This window comes from Mobula hypostoma, chromosome 8 (assembly GCF_963921235.1).
Source record: "Mobula hypostoma chromosome 8, sMobHyp1.1, whole genome shotgun sequence".
Classification (NCBI taxonomy): Eukaryota; Metazoa; Chordata; class Chondrichthyes; order Myliobatiformes; family Myliobatidae; genus Mobula; species Mobula hypostoma.
This window is the reverse complement of record NC_086104.1, coordinates 151,815,849-151,831,128: the sequence shown is the minus strand read 5'-3', so window position 1 is coordinate 151,831,128 and position 15,280 is coordinate 151,815,849. Positions and strand designations below refer to the sequence as shown.

The 15,280-nt window shown below is 44.0% G+C and overlaps 1 protein-coding gene across 1 annotated transcript in view; it reads right to left on the bottom strand.

Annotated features, from left to right (window-relative positions):
• Positions 1-15,280, bottom strand: part of npffr1l2 (neuropeptide FF receptor 1 like 2) — an 85,242-nt gene that overhangs the window by 30,953 nt on the left and 39,009 nt on the right. Inside the window, exon 2 of the mRNA XM_063055329.1 lies at positions 3,323-3,517. Coding sequence (XP_062911399.1) covers positions 3,323-3,517 — 195 coding nt within the window. The remainder of the gene's footprint in view (positions 1-3,322; positions 3,518-15,280) is intronic.

The window sequence follows — 15,280 nt, the reverse complement described above, 5'->3', positions numbered from 1 at the left end:
TAGGGTACAGACTGTTCCACATAACCAACGAAGAGGCAGGCATTGCTAGGGCCCACGCGAGTTCCCATAGCTACACCCTTGGTCTGAAAAAGTGGGAAGAGCCAAAAGAGAAGTTATTGAGTGTGAGAACCAGTTCCACCAACCGGAGGAGGGTAGTGGTGGTGGGGAACTGGTGAGGTCTATTATCCAGAAAGTAGCGGAGGGCTTTGAGGCCTTCTTCATGGGGAATGGAGGTGTACAGGGATTGGACATCCATAGTGAAAGTGAAGCGGTTGGGACTGGGGAACTGGAAGTTATTGAAGAGGTGGAGGGCATGGGATGTATCCCGGATGTTGTGAGTGTTGCTTTGACCCCAGCATCTGCAGATTATTTTGTGTTAGAGATTCAAAGACGTCTTAAAAGCCAGAAGAAATGTAACATCGACATCAACAATTGGGGAACCAATGCCAAGGACAGGAAGCTCTTGCAAGCCATCATCCAAATCGGAACAGCAACTCTCAAAGATGTGCAGAATTAGAAGAAAATGGAAAGAAAGGCAGCAACAACCAAAGCCCGATCTGCCATCTGGAACTACCTGTCCTGAATGCGGAAGAACTTTCAAATCCAAGATTGGACTCATAAGCCACTTGAGAGCCCATAAGTAGATCAACAAAACAAAGACCATCATCCTCGACCTCGAGGGATAGCCACGACGATGACGACAATGCAATACATGATAATAGAAAAAAAGAAAAAGTTAATTACAGTAACTATATATATTAAATAGTTAAATTAGATAATTAGCGCAAAATAAAAATAAAAAAAGTAGTGAGTGAGGCAGTGTTCATGGGTTCAATGTCCATTCAGAAAGCAGATGGCAGAGGGGATAAAGCAGGTTGGACAGCCCCTGAGGAAAAGAGTAAACAGTTGATGTTTCGGGCAGAGAACTTCCTTCAGGACTGGAAATGAAGGGGGAAGAAGCCTGAATAAAAAAATTGGGGGACAGGGGTGGGAAGAGTGATAGGTGAAGCTAGGTGGGTGGGAAAGGTCAAGGGCTGGAGAAGAAGGAATCTGATTGGAAGAGGAACTGTTTACTCTTTTTCATAGATGCTGCCTGACCTGCTGAATTCCTCCAGCATTTTGCGTGCGTTGCTCTGGATTTCTAGCATCGGCAGATTTCCTCGTGTTTGCTCAGGTGAACTCTTTTGGGGAAGAAACTTTCAAGATGTTGTGAAATTTTTATTTTAGTGGCACTATATCTCTTTCCAGAAGGGAACTTTTTTGAAAAGGCAGTTTGCTGGGTGGGTAATGTGCATATATTTTCAGTCCATTAACTAATTTATGATCTACACCAGTACATTACCCCAATACTGAGTACTCTTCTTTTGATTAGTGAATTCTTAACATGGGCTTCAGGAAGACTGAATGCACCACGTCACTTACATTGTCCTTATCTATTCTACTCATCACAAATTTCTAAAAGAGTAGACAAACAAAAATCAAGATTTAGTCTGCCTAATTGTATTTTCAACTATCCTGTCACTTCTTTCCAAGTAACAGATTCCAAGGTTTTCTCTTTTGCTGACATTGGACTTCGTTCATTTGTTATGTGACGTGTCGTATGACATCATCATTATGTGCTGTGTCGTATGACGTGGGTGATGATCGTCATTCCATAACCATGAACGTTCTTGGCAAATTTTTCTACAGAAGTGGGTTGGCCATTACCTTCTTCTGGGCAGTGTCTTTACAAAATGAGTGACCCCAGCCATTATCAATGCTCTTCAGAGTTTATCTGTCTGGTGTCAGTGGTTGCATAATCAGGACTTGTGATATACACCAGCTGCTCGTACGACCATCCACCACCTGCTCCCGCGGCTTCACCTGACCCTGATTCGAAGTGGGGGGGGGGGAACAGATCAAGCAGGTGCTACACTTTGCCCAAGGGTGACTTGCAGGCTAGGGGAGGGAAGGAGATCCTTCTACCTCCTTTTGTAGAGACCCTGCCACTCATAGACTTAACTCCCCATAAATCCTTAGTTTCTCTTTTCCTTCCTGAAGAATGGGATTATATTGAGTTTCCAATCTAGTGGTACCAATTTATAATCTGTGGAATTTTGGAAGATGACAACCAATTACATTCGTTGTCTCCATGGACCTGGAATGCATGGAAACAAGTTGTGGAGATTTACTGTCAGCCCCCTTACTCTCTCCAATTCTATTTTTTTTAATCAATACTCATTTCTTTTAACTATAGCAGCCTTTTAGTGACCATCCAGCCCTTAGTTTGAGAATTTAAGGCAGCTGAAGGGACAGGTTAAATTTGGAAGATGGACCAATCCAGGCTGGATAGGTAGAAGGTTCTCTTTCAACTGCCTGGCCTTAGAAGTTGAGCAAACATGTCCAAAATCTTACTACAACATGTAAGATTACTTTAAGAAACAAGAATGCATAAAGTGGGTAAAAAAAAAGGTTAAGAAAACAGAGAAAACATTTTTGCTTTTTGCTTCTTTGTCCTTGACTGCATCGGGTAGCACGGTAGCAAAGCGGTTATCACAGTCACTCTACAGTGCTGGGGATCACCGACCAGGGCTTGATTCTCCTGAACTGTCCATAAGGACTTCAGACCTTCTCCCCGCGACCGTGTGCATTTCCACTGGCTGCTCCAGTTTCCTCCCACATTAGAAAGACGAACGGCTTGGGTTAGTGGGTCGTGGGCGTGCTGGAAATGTGGCAACACTTGCAGTTTGTCCCCAGCACAACCCCTGGACTGTGTTGGTCGTTGACACAAAATGATGCATTTCACTGCATGTTTTGATAAATGTGTGACACATAAAGCTCAGCTTAGCAGCTACTTAAATACTTGCTGGTATTTTTCATGTTTAACTTCGCCCAAGCAAGACGAGATTTTATTTATTTATTATTGAGATCCAGCATGAAACAGGACCTTCTGGCCCTTTCAACCATACTGCCCAGCAACCCCCGATCGAATCCTAGTCTAATCACAGGACAATTTAAAATGACCGATTCGTCTACTAACGGGTACTTACAGGCGGTGGCAGGAATTGAACCGATCACTGGTACTCTAACCATGACACTACCATGCCACTCCAGCAGTATTACCGATGATCTAAAGATGTAAAATGATTGTTTTCTTTCAATGGATGTGACTCCAGTCTAAACAATGGCACTTCCTGATGAGTAATGGGAAGCTTAGTGTGACGTAGCTAAAACCACTGCAACAGGCGAGACACAAAGTGTTTCGTACTGGGTCAGCGTGCGAGGAGAACGTACAGCTGAGGAGGGGTGATATAGAAGGTTAACTCACATGGTTTCATGAGACATGCCTTCCTCTTTGCTCTCTTCATTCTCCGGCCACTCCACGTAACACACGACTCTGCCTGGGAACTGCTCTGTTTTGGAGTAATAGCACTGCGGAAAGGCAAGGGTTAGGGCCATCACCCAGATGACGCCAATGACGACTTTGGTTGCAGTTGCCGACAGTCTTGGTTTCAGCGGGTGAATGATAGCCATGTACCTGTGTAATAGATAAGAGCCAGGGTGAAAAAGAGGAGGTTGCTCATTTTCTTTTCATCTCCTCTTCCAAAATCCCCATTATGCTCAAATTAAGTCTATAATATAATACCTATTATTGAGTTACCACAAGTGACTACAGATGAAGGAGCAACAAGTAATCTGCTAGAAGAATTCATAGGGTCAAGGAACATCCGCATGGGAAAGGAATTCACTTCACTTTTCTTCCAATAAGATGGCGGTGCACTCGGATTCATCTGCCCCTCAGGGGCCAGCAGAGGTGTTTTTTTTTATTTTTCTTTTTACAATCACAAGACAATGTTGGACTCCAGGAACTTCAGATATTGCAGTTCCACCCCATCAGTGAGCTGCTCATTGGGGGAGGAGCTGGACTTGGTGCAGATCATGTTGCTGCCTGGTACAGGAAGGCATTGAAGGTAACGGAGTTGGTGTGAGAAGGCGGTGTGCACTGTAACTACGGGTGATTGCCTTGGACGTTTTTCTTGCGATCACAAGAACTTGTTGAACATTGATAATGTAAGTGCTGCAGGCCCATTTCCCCTGTGTGGTGGTGCGACAGACGGCAAGGGAGCTGCGTGGCCTCGGTTGTAGTGAGGACGAGGCCACAAGCCGCGGGCTTGCTTGCTGCTGCAGTCCAGGAGAGGAGGTGCCAGAAACTCAGTTGGGGGCTGGCTTCTCCCATCAGTGATGCCCTCCAGTATTCAACTGGTGGAAGGACAAGCTGGATTACGTGCATGTGTTTCTCTGTGGACTGCTGGAACTAACAGCACCTTTGATTTGCGGGACATATCTTACAGACACTTGGGCTATATATACAAGAACATTTAATAGAAGCAGGAGTAGGCCATTTGGCCTGTCGAGCCTGCTCCACCATTCAATAAGATCATAGCTGATCTGGCCAAGGACTCATCTCCACCTACTTGACTTTGCCCCATAACCCTTAATTCCCCTAATATGCAAAAATTTATCTAACCTTGTCTTAAATATATTTACTGAGGTAGCCTCCACTGCTTCATTGGGCAGAAAATTCCACAGATTCACCACTCTCTGGGAGAAGCAGTTCCTCCTCATCTCTGTCCTAAATCTGCTCCCCTGAATCTTGAGGCTATACAGTATCTCCTAGTTCTAGTCTCACCTACCAGTGGAAACAGCTTTCCTGCCTCTGTCTTATCTATCCCTTTCATAATTTTATATGTTTCTATAAGATCTCCTCTCATTCTTCCGAATTCCAGCGAGTACAGTCCCAGGTAACTCAATCTCTCCTCATAGTCTGTCCCCCTCATCCCTGGTATCAACCTGGTGAACCTCCTCTGCACCACCTCCAAAGCCAGTATATCCTTCCTCAAATAACTAGACCAGAACTGCACACAGTACTCCAGGTGCTTCCTCACCAGTACTCTGTACAGTTGCAGCATAACCTCGCTGCTCTTAAATTCAATCCCTCTAGCAATGAAGGCCAACATCCAATTTGCCTCCTTGATAGCCTGCTGCACCTGCAAACCAACCTTTTGTGATTCATGCACAAGCACTCCTAAGTCGCTCTGCACAGCAGCGTGCTGCAATTTTGTATCAGTAAAATAATAATCTGCTCTTTCATTTTTCCTTCCAAAGTAGATGACCTCACATTTGCCAACGTTGTACTCCATCTGCCAGACCCTTGCCCACTCACTTATCCGATCTATATCTCTCTGCAGACTCTTCATATCTTCTGCACAATTTGCTTTTCCACTCAATTTAGTGTCATCAGCAAATTTAGTCCCCTTGGTCCCCTTTCAGATCGTTAATGTAGATCATGAATAGTTGTGAGCCCAGCACTGACCCCTGTTGCACACATTACTCTGCCAATCAGAGTAACACCCATGTATCTCAACTCTCTGCTTTCTATTAGTTAACCAATCCTCTATCCATGCTAATACATCACCCCCAACTCTATTATTGATTATTCTTCCCCAGTGCTGCTGGTGAGCTATTCAACCATGAGGGCATCACAGCCAGGCTTCCCTGCCCTTGCTTAATATCCACCGTCATTTCTTTACAGAAATCTTTGTAGAGATGGTGTTTAATCTGGAGATGTGTGAAGTACTGTACTTTGGGAGATCAAACTTAAGGGGACAGTTTGTAGCAGGACCCTTAACAGTATTAATTAATTAATTAATTAATTTTAAAACTTGTTTAGATACAGCACGGAGTAGGCCCCTTTGGCCCTTTGAGCCTTGCCACCCAGCAACCCCCAATCACAGGACAATTTGCAATGACCAATTAACCTATCAATTGTTACGTCTTTGGACCGTGGGAGGAAATTGGAGCACCTGGAGGAAACCCATTCAGTCATGGGGAGGAGGTACAAATTCCTTACAGACAGCAATGGGAATTGAACCCGGTCGCTGATACCGTAAAGCATTGTGTTAACTACTTTGCTTCTGTGTAGCTTAGATAGAGAAAGCTCTTGGGGTGCAAGTCCATAGCTCCCTGAAAGAGGTGGCACATACTGATGGTGAAGCAAAGAATATTATACTTGCCTAAATTAGTCAAAGCAATAAGTTCAAGAGCCAAGAGGTTATGTTGCAGCTTTATAAAACTGGCTAGATCTGTGCCTGGAGTATTGTATTCAATTCTGGACACTATTATAGGAAGGATGTGGAGGCTTTGGAAAGGGCACCGAAGAAGTTTACCAGGATGCTGACTGTATTAGGGGGCATGTGGTATGAGGAGAGTTTCAACAAGCTTGTGTTGTCTTTTCTCTGGAGCAGCTGAGACCAAGGGAGACTTGACAGGTGTTTATAATTATGAGGGGTAATGATAGAACAGGCACAAAATATATTATTCCTTGAGTTGAAATGGCTAATACCAGAGAGCATGCATTTAAGGTGAGAGGGGATAAGTTCAGAGGAGATTGTTGGGCCAAGACTAGTGGATGTCTGGAATGTGCTTCTTGGGTTGGTAATGGAAGCAAATGCCACACAGACAGTTGAAAAGGTCTAAGGCAAATGAATGTGCAGATATCGGAGGTATATGGTCTTCTGTAGGGAGAAGGGTCTAGATTAGTAGGCTTTCTACCCCACCACCACTACACACCACCTAGTGTTACTTTGCATACATAAAGGCAGTCTATGTAGATAACAGTTACTTGTACATTGTGTTTTATAGGGTTGCTTTAATATTTATCTTTTTTTTGTTTTTTTTGTATTATGTTCCTTATGCTTATTGTTTTTTTTTACACTGCATAGTAGAGAGAGTACAGAGAAGATTTACTAGAATGTTACCTGGGTTTCATCACCTAAGTTACAGAGAAAGGTTGAACAAGTTGGGTCTTTATTCTTTGAAAAGTAGAAGGTTGAGGGGGGACTTGATAGAGGTATTTAAAATTATGAGGGGAATTGATAGAGTTGACATGGATAGGCTTTTTCCATTGAGAGTAGGGGAGAAACAAACAAGAGGACATGAGTTGAGAGCTGAACGGCAAAAGTTTAGGGGTAACATGAGGGGGAACTTCTTTACTCAGAAACTGGTAGCTGTGTGGAACGAGCTTCCAGCAGAAGTGGTTGAGGCAGGTTCGATGTTGTCATTTAAAGTTAAATTGGACAGCTATATGGACAGGAACGGAATGGAGGGTTATGAGCTGAGTGCAAGTCGGTGGGACTAGGTGAGAGTAAGAGTTCGGCACGGACTAGAAGGGCGAGATGGCCTTTTTCCGTGCTGTAATTGTTATATGGTTATATGGTATCTGAAGTAATAATTATTTCATTCTCTTTTACACTTGCGAGCTGTTGGTCTCCCCTCTGGCTGTGTCAGGAGTGATCCTTCTCTCTCCTTCATTACTGAGTGAGAGAGCCAGCTCTGAGATGTCTAACTGTTGGGACGAACAGTGGCTTTTGACGATGGACTCGAGATCACGGTCCCTTTGGGGGCAGCGCTGTTGCTTGCATGGTTGGTGGTGGAGGGCTGGAGTTGATGCTTTTGCTGAGGCTGGTGGGGAAAGGCAGAGGGCCGGAGTTGATGTTTTGCTGCTGATTGTGCATGGGAGGGGGAAGTGGGGGCTTTGGGGTTTTAACATTTTTATGTCATTTTTTTGGGGGGTTTTCTTCTGTTTCGTGGATGTCTGTGAAGGGTAAGAATTTCAGGTTGTATACTGTATACTTCCATCCTTGGACTCACTTTACACCCCACGCTGTCGGAGCAGTGCTGCCAGGATAATCAAGGACACGACCCACCCAGCCAACACACTTTTCGTCCCTCTTCCCTCCGGGAGAAGGCTCAGGAGCTTGAAGACTCATACGGCCAGATTTGGGAACAACTTCTTTCCAACTGCGATAAGACTGCTGAACGGATCCTGACCCGGATCTGGGCCATAGCCTCCATATATCCGGACCTGCCTCTCCGTTTCTTTGCACTACCTTACTTTACATTTTCTATTTTCTATTTATGATTTATAATTTAAATTTTTAATATTTATTATCAATTTGTACTCCAGGGAGTATGAAGAGCAGAATCAAATATCGCTGTGATGATTGTACACTCTAGTATCAATTGTTTGGCGACAATAAAGTATAAAGTAGGCGGGAGGAGAAGATGGCAGCGTGCCACGCGTGCACAGCTCTCTGATGAAAAATGATGTCGTATCTGTTAAATAGGGGCTGTGGACAATTTCTGATTTGATGGAGATAGACGTGAAAGCACAGAGGAACATCTGGAGAAATTTCTGAAACGCCCCTCCGCTGCTGCCATTACTGTGTGGTCAGGAATCTTTCGGAGGGTAGGCCTCAAAATGCCCCGCTTTTGCCTGCTTTTGGCGACCGAGAAAGAGGTCGAATCGCTCGAACAGAGATGGCACTCAGTACTCGGTGTTGGAGAGCTGATCAGAGCTTGAAGTTTTCGGATGACTCAGAGTTGGATTGTGGTCAGCATGGTAGGGAGAGTTTCTCTTCTTTCTCCCGTCTGCGTGAGATGTGGGACCTTTGAGAAACTTTGAACTTTACTGTGGTCACGGACTTCTTCATCAAGTTATGGTATTGTTGCACTGTTGTAACTATGTGTATAATTATGTGGTTTTGTCAATTTTTTCAGTCTTGGTTTGTCCTGTGTTTTTGTGGTATCACACCGGAAGAAGTGATGTATCATTTCTTAATGCATGCATTACTAAATGACAATAAAAGGGGACTACGTGTCTTCATAATCTAAAGTATAAAGTACATATTCTCTGATAGTAATTGGAACCATTAAACCATTGAAGAATGACAAGAAGCAATCTTGAACCTGAGTCTGAGGCCTCCGTTGGTCAGGGTCGACCATGGATGTTGTGACCTAGATGTTCAGATACACAAGCCAGGGCAGAGCAATATGGAGAGCAAGCTGTTGCCCATGTAGGAAGCTCCCCTTCTCCACGCATCTGATGAACCCAAAGGAACAGTAGAGGTTGATACACTTTGGCACCAGCAGTGTCATCAAGAGTTGCTAGTTCATGTTGAAGTCAACATAGAGTTAATTACTAGTCCAGTTATGATATAATTATGAAGACACGCAGTCCTCTTTTATTGTCATTTAGTAATGCATGCATTAAGAAATGATACAATATTTCCTCCGGTGTGATATCACAAACCACAGGACAGACCAAGACTGAAACAAACTAACAAAACCACATAATTATAACATATAGTTACAACAGTGCAACAATACCATAACTTGATGAAGTCCATGAGCACAGCAAAAGTTCAAAGTCTCTCAAATGTCCCACATCTCACGCAGACGGAGAGAAGGAAGAAAAACTTTCCCTGCCATACCCGACTACGGTCCAACTCTGAGTCATCCGAAAACTTCGAGCTCTAATCAGCTCTCCGACACCGTGTACTGAGCGCCACTCTATCCGAATGATTCGACTTCCATCTCGGTCGCCAACAGCAGGCAAAGCCGGGGATTTTGAAGCCTTCCCTCCGAAAGATTCCTGACTGTGCAGTAACAACAGCAACGAACGAGCATTTCAGAAATTTTTCCAGATGTTCCTCTGTGCTTTCATGTCTGTCTCCATCAAATCAAGACCATGGCCCCTATTTAACGGATACGATATCATTTTTCACCGGAGAGCTGCGCACGCGTGGCGCACTGCTTTCTCTCCTCCTGCCATGTTTGGCAAAACAAAGTGGGGTGAAGGGCCTGTTCCCATGCTGTATTGTTCAATCTTCTATGTTCGAGATCATATCACAACTGTTTTGTTTCCCATTCATTGGACCCCATAACCAGGGCTTGTGATATGCACCAGCTACTCATACGACCATCCACCACCTCCTCCCATGGCTTCACATGACCCTGATCGGGCGGTGGGTGCTATACAGGTGCTACACCTTTCTCAAGGGTGACCTGCAGGCTAACGGAGAAAAGGAGCATCTTACACCACTTTTGGTAAAGACATATCTCCACCTGCCACCCAAGACAGATAATAAGTAAGTGCATGAATAAATAAAACAAACACCAGAGTCTGCGGGCAGGGGCTGTGTCTACAAGTGAAACCTTTACACATTACACATCAGTTAGAGCTGGTACTGGCTGCAGCACCGTCTGACATGGGGTCGGAGGTGGGTGCTATTGCACAGGATCAAAGTAAGCTGCAGAGAGTTGTAAATTAGTCAGCTCCGTCGTGAGCACAAGCCCCCATAGTATCCAGGACATTTTCGAGGATTAATGCCTCAAAAAGGTGGCATCCTTTATTAAAGGCCCCCGTTTCCCAGGGCATGCCCTCTTCTCATTGCTACCATCAGGGTGGAGATACTGGAGCCTGAAGGCTCACACTCAATGATTCAGGAACAGCTTCTTCCCCTCTGTCATCCGATTTCTGAATGAATATTGAACCCATGGACACTACCTCACTGCTTTTTATGCCTTTTCTTTGCATTATTTAATTTAACTATTTTATGTATCTGCTTACTGTAATTCACAATTTTTTCTCTCTATTATTATGTATTGCATTGTACTGCTGCCGCAAAGAAAACAAATTTCAAACCTGATTCTGATTAATTGCAACAGAATGTGATGTAGAATGAGCTTCTCTCTCTCTCTGATGGCAAGGTGGACCAGGAGGACATGAGCATCAGTATATTCATCTTGTTCTGACATATAGCCCTTTGCCACTGAAACCCAGGAGTCAATTCAATAAAACCAAGCCTTTGTCACTGCCCAAAAGCATGGTGCAGCAGAGGTTTGAGGTCCTGTCCCAGTGGGACTAAGCAATATCTGGCAAGGAGCCATAGAGTGACATCTGCAATGGTTCAGCAGGATTAAGGAATATGCACTGCTAAAGGAAAGATGTAAATAAGGTTGAAAGAGTATGGAGAAAATTTACAAGGATTTTGGCAGAACTGGAGGATCTGTGTTATGAGGAAGGATGGAATCGATTAGGATTTTATTCCTTGGAACATAGAAGACTGAGGTGAGATTTGATAGAGGTATACAAAATTATGAGGGGCACAGATAGGGTAAATGCAAGCAGGCTTTTCCCACTGAGGTTGGGTCATGGATTAAGGGTGAAAGGTGAAAAGTTCAAAGTGAATATGAGGGGAAACTTCTTCACTCAGAGGGTGGTGAGAGTGTGGAATGAGCTGTCAGAGCAAGTGGTGCATGTGAGCTCAATCTCAATGTTTAAGAGAAGTTTGGATAGGCACATGGATGGTAAAGGTATAGAGTGCTATGGTCCTGGTGCAGGTTTAAATGGTTTGGCAAGGAATAGATAAGTTGAAGAGTCTGCCTCTGCACTGCACTATGATCTTTCATGGCCCTACTTGCAGAGGTACATGGGGCAAAGGGGTGGACAGCCCTGTCTGTGCTGAACAGGGCATACGTCAAAGAGAATTATGAGCAGTTTTGAGCCCCTTATCTAAGAAAGAATGTGCTGGCATTGGGCAGGGCCCAGAGGAGGTTCAGAAGGAGGATCCTAGGTTTGAATGGGTTAATGTATGAGGAGCATTTGATGGTTCTGGGCCTGTATTTGCTGGCATATAGCAGAACGAGAGGCAATCTTATTGAAACCCATTGAAGGCCCAGAAAGAGTGAACATGGAGAGGTATTTTTCCTACGGTGGGGGCATCTAAGACCAGAGGACACAACCTCAGAATAGAACGATATCTCTTTAGAACAGAGATGAAAAGGAATTTCTTTAGCCAGAGAGTGGTGAATCTGTGGAATTCAATGCCACAGCCTGCTGTGAAGGCCAAGATGTTGGGTATATTTAAAGCAGAGGTCAATATGTTCTTGATTAGGAAGGCTGTCAAAGGATATGTTGAAAAGACAGGAGAGTGGGGTTGAGAGGGATAATAAATCAGCCATGATGGAATGGCGTAGTAGCCTTGATGGGCCAAATGGCCCAATTCTAGTCCTATGTATTGTGGTCTTACAGCTGATTCAAAACCAAAAGAGCAGAGTGAATTTAATCTGCCTTGTCACTGCCGGAGCGATGGATTCTATAGCTTTCTTTAACTTCTCCGAGAGAAGGAACAGATATTTCCATGGGATGGCAATTTTTTAGATAACATTGTACTGAGGTGGAGTTTCACTTTGGCACTCGATAGGCCCTTTCCAATGAAGCTTCATATATTTAAAAACTTATTCTGTAACATTATATGAGGGGGGCATAATTTTAAAGTATGGGCGATGTCAGAGGTAATTTTTCTACACAGAGAGTGCTGAGTGTGTCACACGCCCTGCCAGGGGTAGTGGCAGAGGCAGATACATTAGGGGAATTTATGAAATTCTCAGATAGGCACATGGATGATGGAAAATTGGAGGGCTATGCAGGAGGGAAGGGTGAGATTCATCTGAGAGTAGGTTAAAAGGTCAGCACAACTTTGTGGGTCGAAGGTACTGTGCTGTACTGTTTCTAGGTTCTACGTTCAAACCACTGTTCAAAATTGTCCATCAGTAGTCTTGGCTGTGCTGCTGTACTGCTCTGTGTTCAATTATTTTGGTATCAGCTTGGTATCAGCTCATCTCTCTGCAATTGGACCTTGGTCTTTCTGACTAACAGACCCCAATCAGTTAAGTTAGACAACCTCTCCTCCTCCACTCTCACCCTGAACACCGGCGTGCCTCAAGGCTGTGTGCTGAGCCCTCTTCTGTACTCCCTTTTCACCTATGACTGCGTTCCAGTATATGGTTCTAGCTCCATAATCAAGTTTGCAGATGACACCACGGTGGTTGGCCTGATCAGAAAGGATGACGAGATGGTCTACAGCGATGAGGTCCAGCACCTGGCCGCGTGGTGTGCCAACAACAACCTGACCCTTAACACCCAGAAGACCAAGGAGATCATTGTGGACTTCAGGCATGCTAGGAGCCACAATTATGTCCCCATCTACCTCAACGGAGCTGTAGTGGAGCATGCATCAAGCTTCAAATTCCTTGGTGTCTACATTTCCGAGGATCTCACCTGGTCCCTGAACTCCTCCATCCTGATCAAAAAGGCGCAACAGTGCCTTTATTTCCTGCGGAGCATCAGGAAAGCTCACCTCTGTCCCAGGATACTGACGGACTTTTACCGCTGTATCATTGAGAGCATACTCACCAACTGCATCTCAGTGTGGTATGGCAATTGTCCCATATAGGACCGCAAAGCACTCCAGCGTGTGGTGAAAACTGTCCAGCGGATTATCGGCACCCAGTTGCCCACCATTGAGAACATCTACCATAAACGCTGCCCGGGCAGGGCGAAAAGCATTATCAGGGATGCATCTCACCCTAACCATGGACTTTTTACTCTCCTCCCACCTTGTAGGCACTACAGGAGCCTCCGCTCCCGCACCAGCAGGCACAGGAAGAGCTTCTTCCCTGAGGCTGTGACACTGCTGAACCTCACATCACAGCGCTAAGCAGTATTGCACCCATATTGTACTATCTCAGTACTTTTATATTTGTGTGCTGTAGCACTTACTTTTTATTCGCAGTTATTTTGTAAATAACACTATTCTTTGCATTTCTGGTCAGATGCTAACTGCCTTTCATTGGCTTTGTATCTGTACTCAGCACAATGACAATAAAGTTGAATCTAATCTAAATCTAATCTAATCTAATTTTAATTATTGTATGAGGGCATGTGCATCTATGTGTCTATACTTAAGATTAAGCCTAGGTATGTATACTAGGGTAACTGTTCAAATGTGCATTTGTATATATAGTTTACATTAGCCTGTGCACATACGGTATATAATGTGTGTGAGTATGTTTGGAAGCATGCTTATTGTATAAATGTGTTTGTTTCAGTGCACAATAGACTTGGCAGTGGTCAGGCCTGGCTACCCTGCTGTTAGTTTACAAAATTGCTGACATTCAGGTTTTGCACGGACTTGAAAGATGTCTCTAGTGTATATGATTGTAGGTCCTGTCATATTCCAGCAAAAACCAACAGGACAGAACTGCCAGAAGAGAAATATGCTTCCTATGGCGGGAGAGTCTAAGACTGGAGGACACAGCCTCAGAATAGAGGGTCGTCCATTTAGAACAGAGATGAGGAGGAATTTCTTTAGCCAGAGCGTGGTGAATCTGTGGAATTCGTTGCCACAGACAGCTGTAGAGGCCAAGTCATTGAGTATATTTAATGCAGAGATTGATAGGCTCTTGATTTAGCAGGACAAAAAAGTCCCTCGCCTAAGAATCACATCATAGAAAGGAAAGGGATCGTCTCACAGGATAAACAATGGAATGTCAGAGTACAGTTGTCATATGTGCATTAAGAACTGCCCATATGTCTAAGGAGTCCAGAAAAACAGAATCCATAAAACATAGGAACAGAATTAGGCCATTTGGCCTATCAAGTCTGCTCTGTTATTTGATTTATTATCCCTCTCAACACTGTAGCAGCCAATTCTAAGAAATCAATTGCTGCTGCTAGCGAATTAGCGTGTGTTGTTATCCTTGTACGACACTCCCTCCAATCACGCCAGTAATGATCTTCCAAAAGTCAAAGAACTGTATTCGATCCTTCATCAGCAGCAACTTAAAGCAATGAAACTTAGACTAGCGATATTAAATGTACTTAAGTGGACTTAATCAAAGTTAAATAGAGTTAAGCTATTTCAAATGTAATCAAATGAAGTTAAGCATAAAGTAAGCGTAACTAAGCGGTCAACAAAAGATATGACATACGTCGGTCCCCAGCTACATACTGCCCAGAGCAAAGCACAAATACATAACATATGGAGAGAGAGAGAGAGAGAGGGGGAGGGAGGGTGGGGGAAGTTGAAGGGGAGAGAGAGAGAGAGAGAATGTATATGTATAATCACGAAATAAATTACATGCATATAAAAATATACAGAAATTAAACTCTATGAGAATTTCCTTCACAAAGAAATTCAAGGGTAGGAGCTTATGGAATTCAGAACTTTAGTAGAAGGTGTTCTCACAATCCTTTCAGGTTCAAGAGTTCTAAGATATAGGTCCAGCAAAAATACAGCAATATCAACATACTGACAAATCAGGATAGCAGATGGTCTGTGGGGTGAGGAGGCAGGAAAATATGTATCATACATGTCTAGTCCCTATCCTATAGTGACAGGCTGGGTATCTGAGGTGGAGAGTCTCACCACGTGACACCCCAAAGTCTTTCCATACCCATGAGACAAGTCAATTGTCTGATAGAATGCTCTCTGCTGCAAATCCAAATCCTACGAAAAGTAGTAGATACAACCCAGTGCATCACAGGTATAGTCCTCGCCAACACTGAGCGTATCTACAGGGAATATTGTTGCAGGAAAGCTGCATCCATCATTAG